The sequence below is a fragment of the Schistocerca americana genome, chromosome 4, assembly GCF_021461395.2.
Source record: "Schistocerca americana isolate TAMUIC-IGC-003095 chromosome 4, iqSchAmer2.1, whole genome shotgun sequence".
NCBI classification, from domain to species: domain Eukaryota; kingdom Metazoa; phylum Arthropoda; class Insecta; order Orthoptera; family Acrididae; genus Schistocerca; species Schistocerca americana.
Window position 1 is genome coordinate 348,922,773 of NC_060122.1, and position 21,429 is coordinate 348,944,201.

Below are 21,429 nucleotides of genomic sequence, written 5' to 3' on the forward strand. Positions count from 1 at the left end.
CATGATGCCGGGTGTTGGCCCTGTGTGCCTCGGTCGTATGCAGTCCTGATTGTGGCGCTCACCTGCACGGCGCCAAACACGCATACGACCATCATTGGCACCAAGGCAGAAGCGACTCTCATCGCAGAAGACGACACGTCTCCATTCGTCCCTCCATTCACGCCTGTCGCGACACCACTGGAGGCGGGCTGCACGATGTTGGGGCGTGAGCGGAAGACGGCCTAACGGTGTGCGAGACCCTAGCCCAGCTTCATGGAGACGGTTGCGAATGGTCCTCGCCATTCGACGGCACTGCGTAGGATCCTACGGTCTTGGCGTGCATCCGTGCGTCGCTGCGGTCCGGTCCCAGGTCGACGGGCACGTGCACCTTCCGCTGCCCACTGGCGACAACATCGATGTACTGTGGAGACCTCACGCCCCACGTGTTGAGCAATTCGGCGGTACGTCCACCCGGCCTCCCGCATGCCCACTGTACGCCCTCGCTCAAAGTCCGTCAACTGCACATACGGTTCACGTCCACGCTGTCGCGGCATGCTACCAGTATGGTGGGTCTGACACACCGGTGTCAATGTGTTCTTTTTTCCATTTCCAGGAGTGTACATCACGTTTCTACAGAATGATCTGCCAACGTTGCACGAAAATGTCCCACTGGAAACGCGTCGACGTACGTGGTATCAGCATGATGGTGCACCTGCACATTCCGCAATTAACACTAGGCTGACCTTTGACAGGATGTTCGACGGGCGTTTCATAGGACGTGGAGGACACATAAATTGAGCAGCCCGTTCTCCTGATCTTACACCTCTGGACTTCTTTCTGTAAGGACGTTAAAGGAGAATGTGTACCGTGATGAGCCTAAAACCCCAGAGGATATGAAACAACGTATTGTGGCAGCCTGCGGCGACATTACACCAGATGTACTGCGGCGTGTACGACATTCATTACGCCAGAGATTGCAATTGTGTGCAACAAATGATGGCCACCACATTGAACATCTATCGACCTGACATGTCGGGACACACTGTATTCCATTCCGTAATTGAAAACGGAAACCACTTGTGTACGTGTACCTCACCCCTCATGGTAATGTACATGTGCGTCAGTGAAAAAGACCAATAAAAAGGTGGTAGCATGTGGACGTAATGTGCTGTCCCAGTCTCTTCTGTACCTAAGGTCCATCACCGTTCCCTTTGGATCCCTACGTAATTCGTTGCTATCCGATACACACGATCGAACAGCGGAGGAGTGGTACTCAAGCGTCAACTTTAGGTTACAATATCTCCGGATGTAATTAACATTTTACAATGCAACAAACGACACTGATTACGTATTTGTTTATATGTTCAGATGTGCTAACAAAACTAACGGGGTTCAATTTAAAAAAACGTAGGTTTGTGTTAAAAAACATACTTCCGTGCATTTTTGTATGGTTTGTATTAACCAATTACAATAGCCCCTCTCCTCACGTTCGGTCTGTGGAATCGATTCGTCACTATTTGATGTGGTTACAAATACAACAATGCAACAAACGGCACTGATTACGTATTTGTTTATATGTTCAGATGTGCTAACAAAACGATCGTGGTTCCATTTAAAAAAACGTAGGTTTATGTTAAAAAACATACTTCCGTGCATTTTTGTATTGTTTGTATTAAACAATTACACTAGCCCCTCTCCTCACGTTCGGTTTGTGGAATCGGTTCGTCAGTATTTGATGTGGTTTACGAAATATATCCAGCGGTAACGTTAGGTGACTCACCCTGTATACGTTTCCGCTTTTTTGCCTTTATCAAGTATAATGCTAAAAGTCGTTAGACCATTATTATGTCACATATGTTAAGGCACTCCAAAGCAGGTAAAAAAGACTTGTTTACCTGTTTGGACTGCCTTAGCATATAACTTTTAGCACTGTGCTTCATAATGGCATAAAAGCCGAAATCTAGATAGTACAGGAGATAAATGTAGTAACACACAGTCAAATAGCTGATTTTCTTTTAAAAATCAAATGAAACTAATACACCAGCTGATAGTGTTGTTGTTATTGCTGCTGCTACACTCTACCAACTGATCTGTTGGGGGGTTCATTAAGTCGTAGTATATGTGTCCAAGATGCGTCAGCACAGTTTCAGTATTTTGACTCTTCAGGAAAAATAGCTTGACGACAACTGCTATAAGAGTTGCACTTTTACAGACTGAGGTGGTTGTTGTTGTTGTTGTGGTCTTCAGTCCTGAGACTGGTTTGATGCAGCTCTCCATGCTACTCTATCCTGTGCAAGCTTCTTCATCTCCTGTACAAATTGTAAATAGCCTTTCGCTCCCTGTATTTTACCCCTGCCACCTTTAGAATTTGAAAGAGAGTATTCCAGTCAACATTGTCAAAAGCGTACAGACTGAGGTACGGGACCCTAAAAATGCAAGAGGAATTTTCGCCTGCATATTATCTGTACTTTTGGCCGGTGACTTTTCAGTACACATCGGAAAGTGACTCTGTATAACTGAGAAGAGACTAACATTCAAGAAAAGAGATGATGTCAAACTGTGCTGTTAAGCTCGTTAACTCGTGGATGGTGCTCAAGAGGGGTAGGCGTTGAACGACCGAACCGCGGATCTCCTCTGGAAAACCGTGGAGGGCTCTCCGCACTTCCCAGCTGCCCCGGTCCGGGATGTCTGAGCCGCAGGGAGGGATGCCGTGCCTCGCCGGCTTTATGCCGGCAGCATAAAGATCTGTCTCTCCTCGGTGTCCCTTTCTCCCGATCTCGGGCGGAATGCAATTTTTATGAGCGCGCAGAAGACGGGGCGTATATTTTTTTTATGCGCGACACGCCGCAGGAGGCGTGCCATTGTGGGGTTCCGATATGCACCGGCCGCCCCCTTATCCCATTGTTGTTTCCGCTGTGGACCGTACCGCGTCGGCAGACACAGTAGCTTTTATGCCGCGCGATGGGCCGAGGCGGAGATTGGGGGAGGGGGCCGGCCGGGACGGGACGGGTCGCAGCTTTCCCTAGGGAGGGGCAGGGGCCGTTTCCATTAGCGAAGAGGATTAGTCCTCGGAGAATAGGGCGCGACGGCCTGTTCTACAGGGGTGTAAATGACTGGGCCAATGTTTGCCCGGGGACGCGAGGGCGCTACTTGCTACAAGGGACGTACGCTCCGCGGGTAGAAGGGGGGGGGGGGGGGGAGGGGCGCTCACGGCTCAACGGAATAATGAAATCACATCAACTGTTTAAAATGGCTTCACCGTGAAAACCGATAGGGAGGCGGCGGCCGCGACGGCGGCGGTTGCGGCCGCGGCAGTGGGGATGGGGATGGGACGGCTGGGCGTGAACCGGGAGAGCGCGCGCGCAAATTGAGTTTCAATTTTCGCAATGAATTGATAAAGCTCATCGCCGCCGCCGACGAGGCCAGGGGGCGAAAATAAAAACCGCCCCCCTGCCTGCGGGGCGGCCGCTGTTATCAATATTCAATAAGCGGGCCGGAAGAGCGGGGCGTCGCGTGTGAGCGGGCGCAGCTGCGTGCGGCGAGCTGCGACGTACCTGCTCTGCTCTGCTGTTCTGCCCCGCTCCCAGTCGCCCTCACCCCATCCGTCAGTTCTTTTCACCGTTTTTTTTCTTTCCTCCTCTTTCTTTATTCCTCTGTATTCAGCCGCTGCACCACTGCAAATAATACTTAGCTCTGGTCGTGCGCGCATGAAACGGGGGAGAGATTTTTCGGTGTGGTTTTAACTGAGATTTATGGTTCTATTTTAGATACGGTGATTTAAAGGGCGTGGACGTTTCCAGCCTTCTGATTCTTTTTTTTTTTTTTTTTTTTTTTTTTTTTTTTTTTTTTTTTTTTTTTTTTTACTTGCTTTTCCTCCAGTCGAGATCAACCTATCGGTGACACTTTTTTTTTTCTCTCCAAATGAGGCGTCAACTGAATCGCACAGGTATGATGATAATGAATGAATTAAAACAGTGACGTCAGAGTGAAATTTTTAAGGGAATTTGCCGATTTAAGTAGTGTAGGTCTTATTCAGTGGCTGTACAGCTCATTGTGAAACTTGACCTCTTCAGTTAATTCTCAACCAGTTTTCATGATCCAACGCTTGAGCTTCCCATTAGTTCAAATGGCTCTGAGCACTATGGGACTTAACTTCTGAGGTCATCAGTCGCCTAGAACTTAGAACTACTTAAACCTAACTAACCTAAGGACATCACACACATCCATGCCCGAGGCAGGATTCGAACCTGCGACCGTAGCGGTCGTTCGGCTCCAGACTGTAGCGCCTAGAACCGCTCGGCCACTCCGGCCGGCTGAGCTTCCCATTCCCCAACCCCGTATTCTGAAGGTTTCCCATGACTCGATCATCCGTCTAGTTCTCGGTCGACCCAGTACTATTTGACTCGATGGATTTCTATCTAACATCATTCTAGCTACTTCCGAGTCACTCGTCAGTGCCGTGTGCCCCTCCCAACACAATATGGGGCTTTCACTGTTCTTCTAATACGTGGATCTTTATATTCAGTGTAAAGTTCATAATTGTATCTACACGTTCATCCTCTTCTTTCACAGATTAAGACAACGATTGTTCGAAGTAGCCCACGCCCTTGCCGCAGTGGTAACATCGGTTTCCGCCAGATCACGCTAGCATTTTTTTTCTTCCCTAGACCTCTTCCACTTCAGGCGTTGGCCACTATCACATATACTACCCCCAAAAAGCTATCTAACCTAAAAACAAAAACAACACAAGTGCCACAGCTACGTTTACCCTAAAACCTAACTAGGACTGCTGTTTGCCACCACTTGAGGGTCTGCACCCGCAAAAAAAAAAAAAAATTAAACACGCCTCTGATCGTTTTATTTTTAACAAAAGGATAAAGGAACGGATACAATATTTTTATTATACTTTATTTGTTTAATTTTGTTATGTTATGTTCTTTTCCTTTTTAAAAAAAACCTTCTTCCGGGGGTGTCCACAGGAGCCAGACGGTGGGATGTTCAGGTTGTAAACTCGTTCAACGAGAGTGAAACGCCCTAAAAGTACCGTTGATGTCTCTCATCAATCTCTTGTCACACCCGGTACACCCCAATGGTCTTGAGGGCGCGTAAACAAGTAATTCGCAAAGAGCGAACCATACGACGCCTTGCGCCATAAAATCGTGTAGTTGTTCGTTAAATAGTGCCAAAAACCTAACAACCCTGCAAAACTCTCACTAAAAAGTGTGACAGTGACGTACCCTTAACCCACACCGTGGCGTTATGACGAGTATTATTTATTTATTGCCAAATTATAGACCTGTTACCTGATATTTTAAAACAGGTCGTACATCTTAAAATTTTCGTTTTTCATTTTTTTGCGGTTTTCTTTTCTTTTGTTTTATCTAGAACATTTACAAAGAATAATACTTTTGAAAATAACAATAATTTGAGGTTTAAATACAAATAAAATTTTGTTGTTTTTTTAAGAAGAATATAAAAAATATGATAGGATAGAGGAGAGATTTGTTAGCACCGTCACCGATTTTGACTGACGGTGACTACCTCGGAATGGTTTCTTCGAGCCGTTGACAGCCAGTACACACACACACACACACACACACACACACACACACACACACACACACACGGTTATTAGTAGAGAAATAGTATTGCTAATCCTATTTATTACTAATCCTATGTATTAACTTTAGGTGCCCATCCGCGTACAGCATTTGGTGATTTGCCGGAGTGGCCGTGCGGTTCTAGGCGCTACAGTCTGGAGCCGAGCGACCGCTACGGTCGCAGGTTCGAATCCTGCTTCGGGCATGGATGTGTGTGATGTCCTTAGGTTAGTTAGGTTTGATTAGTTCTAAGTTCTAGGCGACTGATGACCTCAGGAGTTAAGTCGCATAGTGCTCAGAGCCATTTGAACCATTTGGTGATTTCTTGGCTAGATAGCCAGCCAGCACTTTATGCTTATTTACTCTCACATCTCGTCTTCCTCCTCCTGTTCCTCCTCATTGTCACTGTTTTCGCTTTCACTGTGGGTATTGCTGTCCACCCTCTGGAGACTGTTGTTACGTTGCACATAGACATGTCTGTTATGTCGTGTCCGCATGTACTGTTAATGCGCTGTTTTTGAAATACTGTTTGTCAAAGGTTTAATTGTGCCCATTGTTCTTCGTCTCTTATATATCTATGTCTGTTTCTGTGTAGTCTAAGTGTAGTGTATGTCTATCGTTCGCGTGTTGCCCGCCGAAGAAAGACAGTGTGTTCTGGGCCACCTTCTTCCCCGCTTATGCATGTAGGTGTCTGCCTCAGACTCACGCGCTTAAAAAATTTACCATACCACAACTGGGATAGATATGTTTCATTCTCAACCGTTTCCTTATGTCACGGAGGAAGTCGTGCAGTCTGCGTCCCTTATTACTTACGTCCCACTCATCTTGCCACATATCCAAACACCAACTTTTAAGGTGACATATCGTCTCTATCGATACACCAGTAATTGCGCGTACCTTATCTAGTCTTTCCATCTTTAACCAGCACCTTGCAGCTCTGTATTTGATCGTGATATCTATGCGGCATATTTCGAGCATCACACACAGTGCACCACTGAGGTGGTGCCAAGGCTCCAGATGGCCTATGTAGGACACTTATATGCCCCCGTCTGACCGATGCTTTGTTGGTGTACAGTTTTCAATTCCTCACTAGTTTATGTAGCATTTTTTCTGCTGTGTCTGTTGTTAGTCTTATGTGTTCTTGCAAATTCAATTTTTCATCTATGTGTACTCGTTCGATGTTTGTGCCCCCAGTTTTAACAGAAGGATCCCTTTGGAGTGATCCTTTCAGTAATGTGTATTTTATTTCGTTTTCGGCTATCCTGAGTTTATTGTTGTGACACTATTGTGTAATTGTTTGTAGTATTCCACTGGCTTTCTCTTCTAACTGGGCTCTGTTGTTTGCATTGACTACAACTAATAGGTCATCTGCATAGGCGACAATTCCATCTAACCTGTCATCCCGATCCAGAAGTTGTAAGAGGATGGGTTCGATTGTTATGTTCCAGAAGATGGGGCCGTAGACCGACCTTGAGGACAGCCTTTGGTAATTCTGTTTATTACTTTCCGGCTGTCCATCTGCCATTAGACTACTCGGTCTGTACAGTTATCTAGCAAACTGTTGTACAGTGACTGTGGTACCTCCAGATGTCTTAACCTCTGAAATATTGCGGGCCACCAGAGATTATCGAATGCCCCGGCAATGTCAATCATTATTGCCATGACGTATTTCTGTGTTCTAGTATTAACTATGTGTAGGGCCTGGTTGACGGCATCATCTATTGATCTACCTGTTTTGAAGCCAAATTGGTGATGGCTCATACCCCTGAGAGCTCTGTGTGTTTGCAAGCGCTTACATAGTAGCTTCTCCTGAATCTTTGCTAGGGTGTTTATTAGGCATATTGGCCTGTAAGTCTTTGGATCTGAAGGATCCCTGTCCGCTGTTTATTTAATAATGGCTGTTTAGCAGGTTTTCCATACTGTAGGTACCCTGTCCAGCCGTAAGGTATCGTTCAGTAACGTCGTTAGGAACGGGATGATCTGCAGTGCTAGTTTTTTTCCGTATTTCCGAGTGGATACCATCTGGTCCAGGTGCATTCTTGTTTCTGAGCTCGGAGATTGCTAGCGCAACCTCTTCTTGCGCAAAAGTGCAGTTGCAATGTTGTGTGGTGTGTGTTGGTTTTCTCTTACTGTTGTATGATATTGTGCGTCTGTATCGATGACGTCGTCAGGGAACAGTTTATACAGCAAAAACTCCGCTGTATTCCTCCATCCCCTCGTCATCGTGCCGTCATCCTGCCTTACCGTTCCCAGAATTTGTTGGGTTTTTATCTTCTCTGTCAGTATTTTGTATGGTCCCGCCCCCCCCCCCCCCCCCCCTCAATTATTTTTCTCTGTTTGTGTTGTTGTAATAGTTCTTGTCTACGCGTGTTGTATAGGGTCTGTCTGTATAAGTCTTGTGCTTGCCTATTTGCTTAGTCTTATGTGTCCGTCCCTATCTACTATCCCCCTTTGCCATAATTTTCATTTGCGTCTGGCATCTTGTTTGAGTCTCGTGAGTTCGCTGGCCTATGGTGAAAATGGAAATGAAGCCCCATGCTTCTTTACAGAGCGTAGGGGAACGATGCGGGAGACCCGCACCGCCTTACTAGGCAAGGTCCTAATGGAGGTGGTTTGCCGTTGCCATAGGCCTATAGGAAGGCCTATGGTACTGGTCAGCATTTTGTATTCCTTGTTGTCGGAATTGATGTGTTTTGTGCATGTTGTATTACCTATGTTGGCTTGGGTGCTCTACAATCGATACCTCCACTGATGTTTTGGCGGAAATGGCTCTGAGCACTATGGGACTTAACTGCTGAGGTCATCAGTCCCCTAGAACTTAGAACTACTTAAACCTAACTAACCTAAAGACATCACACACATCCATGCCCGAGGCAGGATTCGAACCTGCGACCGTAGCGGTCGCGCAGTTCCAAACTGTAGCGCCTAGAACCGCTCGGCCACTCCGCCCGGCTATGATGTTTTCTAGATCAAGTTGTTGGGTAATTTCCGGTAATTTGTTCCAGTCTGCTTTGTGCAACAATAAGTGTCTGGTGTGAGATTTGGTCGTTCTGTTCGGAGTGTGAGTCAGTGTGTATGTTCTGATATTGTGATCACTACTGGTTGTGGTGTCGTGTACAGTCCAGTTTGTTATTTATGCCATTCCTGCATTATTTGCTAGCGTAAAGTTAATATTACTGCTCGTACCATCGAACCCTGTATGTGTTGATATAGGTCCTTCCGTGTGACGAGTAGCAGGTAGTAACTGACGTTGGGATGGATCAGTTGGGTGGGTTCTACGGACTGAGGCGTCCGTCTCAGCAACAATGCCAATATGCGCCGTGTGAAGAGCCAGGAGTCATATCGCAAACGAAACGGTGCATGGCTGTGTCGGCAGCGGGGTATATGGGGCAGAAAGGGTCCTCGGCAAGATGTATAGTGTATAAACGTTATCGGGTGGGGAATTTTTCAGCTTTATCACAAACCACAGCGCCTTCACCGCGGTGAGAAGGAAAGGCGATTGTATGTTACTCTACACCCGCTTCCAGCCAATCACATTAGCAGGCTGTGTCCGTTGAAACTAGCGGTAGAAGTCCTTGCTTCTAGGAGCCTACATGGTCGTAGGACATCCAACAGATACCTCATGTCGACCAGATAGTTGAAAATGTGACACAGTGCTGGCGCGGAAATGTCCAACAGGAATCGGCGGCCGGAGGGAGTGGGGCGCCACCTCCTAAATCAGCGTACCAATGAGGATGTTCTTGTCCGAAGTATGTAGGCGATGCATCGTCCGCAGGAAGAGAGTGCGCGCTCTGTTGTGCACGTTTATCATTCCAATACAGCCTACATGTGTGGGAAACGTTAGTGTCTCGTAACGCTTCTTGAACACCCTACCACCGCTGCCGAAATGACATAAGACCGCCTGAAGCTTGGCAGCTACCGTACGGCCATTGGGAGAAAGTGTGTGTAGTGATTAAATTTCGGATCGAAGTAGAAATTGACAAACTGTATCCGCACGATCAAGTCAAGTGTTTGAAACGTATCGAGACGTACTTGCGTGAGGATCACATTAAGTAATCTGCTGGTGTACGCTGCACGTTCCCACGGATGGTCACTCCCAAGCGTTTCATCGTCGGGACCTTCGTAATGGGCACTGTTGTATTCATATTCAGTCCTCTGCCCACATCCATGTAGTGCAACTTCGGCAGGTTGATAGGCTGCCGGCCATCTCGCCATACCCCTAAGGCCACGCAATCGCCGCACATACAGGGGGGCGGAAATACCTGTTACAAACTTCTAGGACATGTAGAGGGTAGTGAGTACAGAACATTCTGAATAGGAACCCATGTCCGGAATCGTATCGTTTCCGTTCTACGACAGTTTCAGTTCAGATGAGTACCTCGTCAACGTTTGCTTAGGGGCGAGAGAAACGTCTCAGAGTTCCCTGTCCTGGTATGCAACAGGGTAGACACGATGACGTGTACTACGTCGAACGATCCCCAGATGTCAATTATTTTCCGCTTTGCTGTGAGACCGAGTGCATCTCCAACAGAGGAAACATGGTGCAATACACAGACGTGCTCCTTGTGTATGGCGAAGCTGGAGGTAACGGAAGTCGGCTGTAACACGAGCGTTTTCCACACCGTCACACTCTATCGCACAAACTGTTTGCCCAAGTTACACAACGTCTACGAGAAACGGGTACCTTCATCGTGAGGAGGCAGGACTGTGGTGCTCCACGGCGACGCCGCACTCCCGAATTTGAAGATTGCGCGTGCAATGGCTGTTGGTCACAGTACCGTCTTGGACGTCCTGCATGAGCAACAATTACATCCGTACCACTTAGAAAGGGTACACGCTATGGGTCCAGCAGACTTTCCACAACGCGTCGCCTTCTGCATATGGTTCCTGCACCGTTGCATCGACGCGCCCCTGTTTCCACCTCGAGTTCTCTTCACAGATTAATGTAGGCTCACAAGGGATTGTGCTCTGAATGCTCGAAAGAGCCATGTCTGGGCGGATGAAAACCCTCATGCCACGCATGTTCAGGTATTTCAAGACAGGTTTTGAATTAACGTGTGGGCAGGTATTCTGGACGGTCATGTGATTGGACAATACCTCCTTCCATCCAAGCTCACGGGTCCCGCATACTTAGTCTTCCTACGACACGTAATGGACCCGTTCTTGGAAGCTGTGCTATTGAATGTCCGTCAGGAAATGTGGTTTCAGCATGATGGAGCAGCACCTCACTTTTCACTGGCTGTCCGGAGACATCTCAACAGACGGTATGGTGAAAGATGGATAGGCCGTGGTGGTCCAACCGCGTGGCCGCCACGATTTCCGGATTTAACCCCTATGGACTATGTCTTGTGGGGTCGTATGAAGAGCCTAATTTGTGAGACAGCTGTAGAGACAGAGGAAGATTTGCTGGCACGAGTTCTGGCCGCGGCGCAAGACACTGAAGAGACACCAGGTGGGACGGAGAGAGTGTACCAGAACACGCTTCGGAAGTACAATGTGTGTAATAACGTCGGTGGTCGCCACATCGAGCCGCTGTTGTAATGCATCGGTACGTTGCGGCTGATGCCGTAGATGCTGGGTTATTGTTGTCGTCGACTAATGTAAACCATAAAGTGTAAGTTGTAATGCAAATGCGTAAGTAATAACGGAAAGAGTCAGTATTCTTTTCAAATGTAAACATTTGTAATGGGTCACGCCTAAGTACATTCCTCACGTGGGTGTGGATGAGATGATCATCTGCATTGAAACTGTCGTAGAACGGAAACGATACGTTTCCGGACATAGGTTCCTGTTCAAAACGTTATGTACTCACTACCCTATACATGTCCTACAAGTTTGTAACGGGAATTTCTGACCACCCTGTATATCTTCTGCCGACCTCGCCAAGAAGCATACTTCGTCCGCGTAGACACAGAATTTGAAATCCATATTGCGGAGGTGAATACCCTCCAAAGATTGCCGTAGACCATGAAGTGTAGGCTCAAGGTTCAAAAACGGTTCAAATGGCTCTGAGCACTTAGAACTACTTAAATCTAACTAACCTAAGGACATCACACACATCCATGCCCGAGGCAGGATTCGAACCTGCGTCCGTAGCGCTCACGCGGTTCCAGACTGTAGCGCCTAGAACCGCTCGGCCACCCCGGCCGGCCAAGTTCAAGGGCGACGGCGAAGAGAGAGGGCAGCCTTACCGCACTGAACTCTCATTAGTGAACGGTAGCGAGCTGTAGCCATCCTTGAATGAGACGGAGAACAACACCTGCCGATACTGGAGACAGGCCTATCTTCTATAAGAGACCTTACAAGAGATAGCGCTCAACTCGGTCAAATGCGTGGTCCAAATGAACTACCACGAGAGCGCCTTCTAAGTGGCGTGCTGAGATGAGCGCCACCCACATCTCTATAAGAGCTTAAGGCCCTGTGTATACTACTGCTACTTCCTACACATGTTTGGTGGCATGAATGACGTCTTTGATAGTAGCAAGGAGGTAAGCACGACGTCTGCGGTCGAACAGCTTGTAATCGGAATTCACTAATGTCAAAGGCCGGAAGTTTTGCGGTCTGCGCCCCCCCCCCCATCCCCCCCACCGGTTGGTTTTGGCACAGGGATGATCATTGCCTCCAAAAATTAGGGGGGGGGGGCTAAAGTCTGGGTCCAGGAGTTCGGAGCACATCTGCCACCAAACTTTCCTCGTCCGGTCAGAAAAGGTGTTATAAAATTCAAGCGGAAGACAGTCAGGTCCAGTTTCTCGTGACCCGCGACAGGGCCATGCGTATTTCTTCCCGCGTGACTGCCTGCAAGAATGTGGCGTCGCTTAGTGCTCTGCCCGGATGTGACAGGCCCTCAGTGTCAATGTCAGACCGTTGACTTGCTAGATAGAGAGTGCAGTGATAATCTGTGAGAACACGGGAGATGGTGGTGTGTGTCTCAGCTCGTTGCCCTTCTCCCGAAATAACTGCAGTGATGAGTCGCCTCTTACGATATATATGTATGGTTTATTAGTTGACCCGTTACGTATACAGTGGCAACTGCTTACAGGTGTGGTTCAAGAATCGGCGGGCGAAATGCAGGCAGCAGTTGCAGCAGCAGCAACAGCAGCAGCAGCAACAACAACAGCAGCACCAGCAGCAGCCGCCGTCTAGCCTGGCGTCAAAGTCGCAGACGCGCTCCGCCCCCGGTGCCGTGTCCGCCGTCACCCCCAAGATGAAGACCGCAGCCTCCAAGAGCACGCCGCCGCCTCCCACGGCCGCCGCCCTCGCCAACAGCTCCCCCAAGTGCAAGGTCAGTACTTCCACAGACAACGTATTCGGTACATGCTATCAGCCATCTGCCTCTAACAATATTGTTCATACCTTGGAGATACGACTGACGGACAGTCTTCCCCAACTGCTCACCAATCACATTCCTGTATCTGAGCAAACGTCCACTGCAGATCTTACTTTCTTCAATGTTGTACATCGAAGCACAATCGGTAAATTAAAAATCACACATTTAAAAAAAGCGCATTGGCCACTTTGGAGCACTATAGGCGGTGAAATGGAACCAGGCCGTCACTCGAGCCTCCACAACCGACTTACGTCATGACAGTGAAGTGGTGCGTGCGTGTGCGTGTGTGTGTGTGTGGGGGGGGGGGGGGGGCGCCACTGGTTGTATGGAATCAACACAGTAAGACGGATAGACTTATAGACCTGACAGAATGACTGAAAGGAGCTATCGTGTTTGGACCTGCGAGTGAGCACACTGCGAATGAAAAGCCTGATTTGTTGATTACATGTTCATCTCAATCAGTTTCCGAGATAACGCTGCGAAAGGAATTTCGTGCAGTAGATATTAGGAGTTGGGAAACTCGCAAAGTCCATTGCTCTCAGCTGCATTTAAAGCTGGACGTCTTCAACGGGTCAAACTACACAGAAACTTGACAGTAGCTATGACAGCGGCTCACTGAAGGCGTGTAGTATAGCCCGATGAGTCGAAATCCCCGCCTCTTTTCAAACGATGCAAGGCGCAGATCGCATCGGCGACCCGAAGACGTGGTTAACTGGCAGCGTGTGGAGAATATAGATAACGTCAGTGATGGTTCTGTGATGTCTTGTGTGTGTTTTTGGTACCATGGAGCAGGACGATTATTTCAAGGTCTGTAGTCTACGGCTGTTTCTATGTCATTCCCACCTACGTTCGAGCACCCAGTAGTTCTGTTTATTATTTATTTATTTATTGTTGGCGAATTTTCCCTAAAAGGAAATCGTTAAGCTTATGACTTTGAAGGCTTGTTCTTCTTGTCCTTCCAGTACTCCTTCATTCTCTTGGAGAGGGCCTCTTTTCTCTCCTCAGACCATTCTTGTTTGGTCCGCTGTTTTAGCGCTTCTGACTTTACTTCCCAATTGTCTATGTGTTTTCGGACGGTGCTTCTGTCTGTGGTGTTTGTGGTGCCAATTGCTTGTAGGTCTTTTCGGACTCCTTCCATCCAGGGTGTCGAGACTTTAAGTGTCTTGATGTGTTCTAGAATTTTCTTGGTGAGTCTTGTTTCAGGGAGTCTATCAAAATGTCCGTAGAATTTAAGGCGCCTTTTTCTCATATCGTTCTCGATGTTCGAATGTGCCTCTACTGTTGAGTTCTTCTGTAGTCTGTAGCCATCTGGTGTGGGTCTTCCTCCTAAAATTTTCCTCATGATTTTGCGTTCTTCTTTTTTGATTTCTTCAATTTTGATTTTCCTGTTGAGTGCTAGTGTTTCGCTGGCATACAGTACGGCGGGTTTGATCACTGTGTTATAGTGTCTGATCTTGGTGTTTCTGGAAATGCATTGTTTGTTGTAGACGTTTCGTACCATGCCTAGTGATTTCCGTGTCTTCTGTTGTCTGTCTTCGTAAGCCAGTTTCTCTGTTCCGGTCGGTTCGATGATTTCGCCTAGGTATCTGAAGTGTGTGACCCCTTTAATTTTGCCGTACTTGGTAGTGATGTCGTCGCCTTCTCTTGTTAGGACTTGCGTTCCTTCAAAGGAGATTTGTAGGCCGACTTTCTCGGCGCATTCTTTCAGGATTTCGATCTGTGTTTTTGCTGATGTTGGGTCATAGGTCAGTATCGCTAGGTCGTCTGCGAATGCTAGGTAAGGGATTTCCAGTCTTTTCCTTCCTAATGTGACTGGTCTCCAGGTGTTTTGTCTCCTGACTTCAGCTTCCCATTCGCTCATTACTTCGTCCAGGACGATGTTGAACAATAGCGGGGATAGTCCATCTCCTTGTCTTAGGCCAGTGTGGATTTCAAAGGGGTCCGAGATTTCGCCCATGAATTTGACTTTGGATTTTGTATTGGTTAGTGTCTGTTTATTATTATTATTATTATTATTATTATTATTATTATTTGTGGATCTAGGGCTTGGTGTTTACCTTTCTGTCTTGGCTCCCTCAACTTCCTGCGCTTTTCCAGTCCTGTCTCTGCAACTATGAACCGTGCCGGATTTGTTGTCAGCACCGAAGGCATCCTTAGCCAGTTAATGGAGCTTTCACCCGGGTGTGAGATTCTCTAGAGGTGGCCAGGAGATAAGCCGTTCTTCGTTGGCGGGAAACAGGAAAGCAGCCAGTATTAAACATAGCTTGCAATCTGTTTTACTAAATGGTCAGCCGATCCCAGTTGCAGTCTGCCTTTCTAACGTCTTCCAGGGGTTACAAAAACTTGATTTTCAGTTTTTCGTATAATTATCGACTGATTTAAAAAACTAAAATGCTGTCGTAATCTACTTACTAAGAGGTATAATCTTAAGTTAAAAGTTTAAGATGATAAATCCTGTATTGAAAGTAGAGTCGTGTGTTTGTCTTGAGGTAACGTACACAGAGTATACTCATCCATTATTTAATTAAAAAAAAAAAAAAAAAAAAAAAAAACTTTGCGGCTTCCAATAAATTTTACCCATATTTTCAACCATTTCCTAACATTTTCTTGCTGAAATCCCCTCCACTAAATGATGAAAGGAAAAAAAAGTGTCTATGCAGGCAAACCTCCGCGTCAGGTATGAGGTTTTTATTACTTCTTTACTAGCATCTCAATTAGCAACTCATTTTGCAGACAGTATCCACATATACCCATCAACACTTGCAAAATTATGTCATTGCCTGACACACAGTTAAGGAGATATTATTCATAAACATTGCGCTGCGTCGAAAAACTAGTTTTTCGTGGAACTGAGAGCACTATATTCATCCAGGGTTTGATTATCAAAGCACGTAGTGATTCCAACCAACTTGAAACACCATTTCATGCCTTTCCTCAACCTTTTCTCGCTTACAGCTCTACAAAACAATTTTGTTTTCACTTTTTCGTTAATCTGTAAATGAATAATCCGAAAATAATAAAACGAACATAATTACGAGTGTGCTTCGTCAACAATAAAGGTTTTACATGATTGACGTCAAATATTTAACACATTAACTCATTTGTTAAGTAATCAGACGTTTGAACCCGTTTTATGCAAGGGTTCGTGTCTTTAAAGAAGGGGAGGATTACTGGTTTTCTAGAATTCCATGCTATTTTCTATTAGCCTAGTTAACAATTTGCCTTGTTCTCCGAAGATTAACTGATATTTTGGAAAGTTATACATGAAAAAATGTAAACACTTTTACTTGACATTTTACCTCAATTATTTGTCCCCCCTCCCATCCTTCTCCTTCTCTCCCTTCTTCCTCTCCCTCCTCTTCTCTTGTTCCTCAACTCCCCTCCTCTCACCCCTCTCCCTAACCTCTTAGCTCCCTCTCAGTTCATACCCTTACCCTTGTTACCCTTGTTACCCTTGTTACCCTTGTTACCCTTGTTACCCTTGTTACCCTTGTTACCCTTGTTACCCTTGTTACCCTTGTTACCCTTGTTACCCTTGTTACCCTTGTTACCCTTGTTACCCTTGTTACCCTTGTTACCCTTGTTACCCTTGTTACCCTTGTTACCCTTGTTACCCTTGTTACCCTTGTTACCCTTGTTACCCTTGTTACCCTTACCCTTACCCTTCTTACCCTTACCCTTCTTACCCTTACCCTTCTTACCCTTACCCTTCTTACCCTTACCCTTCTTACCCTTACCCTTCTTACCCTTACCCTTCTTACCCTTACCCTTCTTACCCTTACCCTTCTTACCCTTACCCTTGTTACCCTACCCTTACCCTCACCAGACCGAGCGAGGTGGCGCAGTGGCTAGCACACTGGACTCGCATTCGGGAGGACGACGGTTCAATCCCGCCTCCGGCCATCCTGATTTAGGTTTTCCGTGATTTCCCTAAATCGCTTCAGGCAAATGCCAGGATGGTTCCTTTGAAAGGGCACTGCCGATTTCCTTCCCCATCCTTCCCTCACCCGAACTTGCGCTCCGTCTGTAATGACCTCATTGTCGACGGGACGTTAAACACTAGTCTCCTCCTCCTCCTCCTCTTTTCCCCTCGCTCTCCCCTTTACCCTCACCCTCCCCCTTACCCTCCCCCTCACCCTCACCCTCACCCTCACCCTCACCCTCACCCTCACCCTCACCCTCACCCTCACCCTCACCCTCACCCTCACCCTCACCCTCTTCTCTTCCCCTGCTCCACCCCTACATCTCTAACCTCACCCCACCCCACCCCCTCTCCTTCCTGTCCATGCCCCTCCCCACAGTCCTCCCCCTCCCCCTTTCCCATAGCAGTCCCGCCTCCATCCCCCAATGAATCCGTGGTTTTTTTTTTGGTCATCAGTCTACTGACTGGTTTGATGCGGCCCGCCACGAATTCCTTTCCTGTGCTAACCTATTCATCTCGGAGAAGCACTTACAACCTACATCCTCAATTATTTGCTTGACGTATTCCAATTTCTGTCTTCTTCTACAGTTTTTGCTCTCTACAGCTCCCTCTAGCACCATGGAAGTCATTCCCTCATGTTTTAGGAGATGACCTATCATCCTGTCCCTTCTCCTTATCAGTGTTTTCCACATATTCCTTTCCTCTCCGATTCTGCGTAGAACCTCCTCATTCCTTACCTTATCAGTCCACCTAATTTTCAACATTCGTCTATAGCACCACATCTCAAATGCTTCGATTCTCTTCTGTTCCGGTTTTCCCACAGTCCATGTTTCACTACCATACAATGCTGTTCTCCAGACGTACATCCTCAGAAATTTCTTCCTCAAATTAAGGCCGGTATTTGATATTAGTAGACTTCTCTTGGCCAGAAATGCCTTTTTTGCCATAGCAAGTCTGCTTTTGATGTCCTCCTTGCTCCGTCCGTCATTGGTTATTTTACTGCCTAGGTAGCAGAATTCCTTAACTTCATTGACTTCGTGACCATCAATCCTGATGTTAAGTTTCTCGCTGTTCTCATTTCTACTGTTTCTCATTACCTTCGTCTTTCTCCGATTTACTCTCAAACCATACTGTGTACTCATTAGACTGTTCATTCCGTTCAGCAGATCATTTAATTCTTCTTCACTTTCACTCAGGATAGCAATGTCATCAGCGAATCGTATCATTGATATCCTTTCACCTTGTATTTTAATTCCACTCCTGAACCTTTCTTTTATTTCCATCATTGCTTCCTCGATGTACAGATTGAATAGTAGGGGCGAAAGGCTACACCCTTGTCTTACACCCTTCTTAATACGAGCACTTCGTTCTTGATCGTCCACTCTTATTATTCCCTCTTGGTTGTTGTACATATTGTATATGACCCGTCTCTTCCTATAGCTTACCCCTACTTTTTTCAGAATCTCGAACAGCTTGCGCCATTTTATATTGTCGAACGCTTTTTCCAGGTCGACAAATCCTATGAAAGTGTCTTGATTTTTCTTTAGCCTTGCTTCCAATATTAGCCGTACCGTCAGAATTGCCTTTCTCGTCCCATTACTTTTCCTAAAGCCAAACTGATCGCATAAATTTCTCATCGAAAGCTTGGTTGTTAATATAGAAAAGATGTCGTAGGACTTACGGTGTTGTGACTGTCGGCAGGTGGAGCCCGGGACGACGTCGTTCCCGGCGCTGCCGCTGGCGCTCCCCCAGCCGCAGCCGCAGCCCCAGCAGCCGCAGCCGCAACGGGCGGGCTCTGCCAGCGCGGCTTCAGTGTCTTCGGTGCTGACGACGCCCAGCCCGCCTGTGACGCCCGGCTCGGGCTACCAGCACGACGCCGCCCCCAGCACGGCCGCCCCCGGCGCCGCCGCCGCCGCCGCCGCGGCCGCCGCCTCCTCGGCCACGGCCTACAACGGCTTCTGCTGGGGCACGCCCGCCTCCACGTCCTCGACGCACTGCTACTCGCAGACGTACTCGCCCTACTACGGCAACATGGGCGTCGACTACTTCCCGCCGTCGGCCGGCCACCACCAGTCCAACTACACTTCCGCCCACCACGGCCACAACCACGTCATGGCGCACAGCTACCACCATCACCACCACCAGATGGGATCGTACGCCGGCGCCCACCACCAGGCCTTCAACACCGCCAGGCACCCGGACTGCTCGCTCGACTACCAGATCACCCCGGACAAGTACCAGATGGTCTAACGCTCGTCTCGCTATTCTGCGTCTCTGGTCTTGACGTGTGTCGAGCCTAAGTGTGTCTGACGCCGCACTCGTGATTTCATCGGGTGGCAGAAGGCGTTCTGTGTGGTTTTAGGCTTTCCCGGTTTACCCCTATCCCTACCCGCGGGTGCCATCTTATAAATGCTGCAGTACTTCCAAAATCTGAGATGTAGTCACCCACAGGCAGTGTGTTCCTGTGGAGGAAGGCGACACGATAGATTGCCGAAACACTTCACTATCTGGTCGTCGCCACCGGGTTAATACACGAGAGCAGTTCTAATAGATATCGTTCTGGGAGCGTCCAAAAAAAAAGTAAAGTTGTGGGATAATGCAAAGGACACAAACCAAATGCCGATTCACCACCACTTCCTAGAAATGGATTACACCGTGTCGATAGCTTCCATTACCACACAACGGAATCTCCACACGATTTTCACCCCTGCAAAAGTTCTCTGCAGGACTTAGATGCACAGGTCATAAGCCCCAGAAAAAACTGTGCTCGGACATTGTCGTAACGCTGCAGTCGGCAACTAGAACTAAATGTCGAGGCGCCACTGACAGATTTAAATCCCACACTTCTTCGTGGGGTAGATTTCCTTTTTGTTACCAGAGCTGGTGCCTGGACTGTACCTTATTAACGTAATTTATTCTGGAGTGAATTGTGTGTTCTGTTTTTTAAGCAACTGAAGAGCTTTTTATATTCACAAAAACGTACCAACGTTTGCTATGACGTTTTCGACGCGTGCGAGCGTTATGTTAAGAAAAAATGACTCCTTGTCTCACTGACGAGAAATTAGGTACGAAATAAACCTACCAGCTACGAGAAGAAATTTTAGAATGCAGCGAGTCTGTTCACTATAACGGTTAAATTCCGCTGAAATTTCATGGATTTCGCCGTCTATCAAAGGACCATCCCAGACCTGTGATGTGTTAGCCTTCTGGAAGATCTGCATTAAATACAGTTACTAAGAGACTGTGACTCTTGGCAGCTTCAGTGCCTTTTGTACTATAGGAAGCGCAACTCGCTCTGTCTCCAGCAACTTTTACTTTGTGCGTTTGGTGAGCTGATGTTCCAGCCAGCAGTGGTCTCCGTGTTTCAAAAAAGGAAGAAATAATGGGGAAGAGGTGTTGGTACTGAAGGGCAGTGGAAAACGTCGAGAAACCTGCAGTACACCCTGCCCATCGTGGACTGGCCACCACTCAACTCACCACCAGCTGCATTAAGATTCTCAAAATTCGAAATTAATTACTTTCGATTTACTTCTGATTATCGCTTAGAGGAACTCAAAAGTGCAGTCTTTAATTACTTCATTTCATGTTATTAGTACTGTCACCTTCTTAACGCTGTTTAATTATTTTCAGAAACTTTCTTACTACCTCGCAATGTCTTTATCTTCTAATGGTTGTCTTTGTAAACAAATTTAATAATTCTCATTGTACAAAATCGTACATATAATTGTAGAATTTTCCAAAAAAAAAGGACGCTAATGTAAAAATCATAGTGATGTGTTGTTGTGGCTTGTATTTTAATATATTTTGTCTTAAATTAAATAATATGATTAAGTTACTTTAAATTCAAATTGAAAAAAGCACAAATTAAATGGATCGCTGTAAATCTTTTCTTTTCTCAGTATTCATTAGTACGTGCTGTATTTTCTCAGCATTTCCTTTACAAAAATAATCATATTAAAATTTTACGAATTAATTTGTTTGGTGTGAGTATATGTTAATATCACGTCTTCGTGTTATTACAACCAGCACTCGTATTGTGTGTGTCGTGTCAGCTGGCTGTAGCATATTGCAATGGAAGTAATCCTAGACGGAAGACAGAGGACACATTGTAATGTTCTAAGTGACAGAGCAGAACTCAATTTAAGAATGGATCGTTACACATGATGAATATCCCTAGAAAGTAAAATTGTCACGACAGTGTCTGCGGAATTTAGTTTTACACTCGACCATACATTCATACTCTATCATAAACTTTTTCGCCCTGCAAAAATTGTTAACAAGCAGACACTGAAATAACATTGTCACTGTCACCATCAAAAAATACAGCTACACAACCAGAGGCATACACATGTGGCGTGAAGTAAGAACATCACTCAGATAGCCAAGTTTCATGTAACTTACACCCTACCCCAAGTCCTTTTCAAAAGACTAAGTCGTCGGATACTTGTGACATCATGAAACGATTTATCACAATCATGTAAATATGATCAAGACGGCAAGTACATTGATCTGAAATCTCCTGTTTCCGAGCTGTTACAGGCAAGCACAATTCGCGAATGAGTTATACAGGGTGTAATGAGTATAAGTGTAGATATTGCTAC

General features: G+C 46.6%; 1 protein-coding gene across 1 annotated transcript in view; it reads left to right on the plus strand.

Moving 5' to 3' along the window:
- LOC124612779 (homeobox protein OTX1-like) overlaps nt 1–20,609 on the plus strand; it is a 172,622-nt gene extending 152,013 nt beyond the window's left edge. The window contains exons 5-6 of the mRNA XM_047141174.1: nt 12,619–12,861; nt 18,530–20,609. Coding sequence (XP_046997130.1) covers nt 12,619–12,861; nt 18,530–19,078 — 792 coding nt within the window. The 3' untranslated portion in view covers nt 19,079–20,609. The remainder of the gene's footprint in view (nt 1–12,618; nt 12,862–18,529) is intronic.
- Nucleotides 20,610–21,429: the final 820 nt, after the last annotated feature.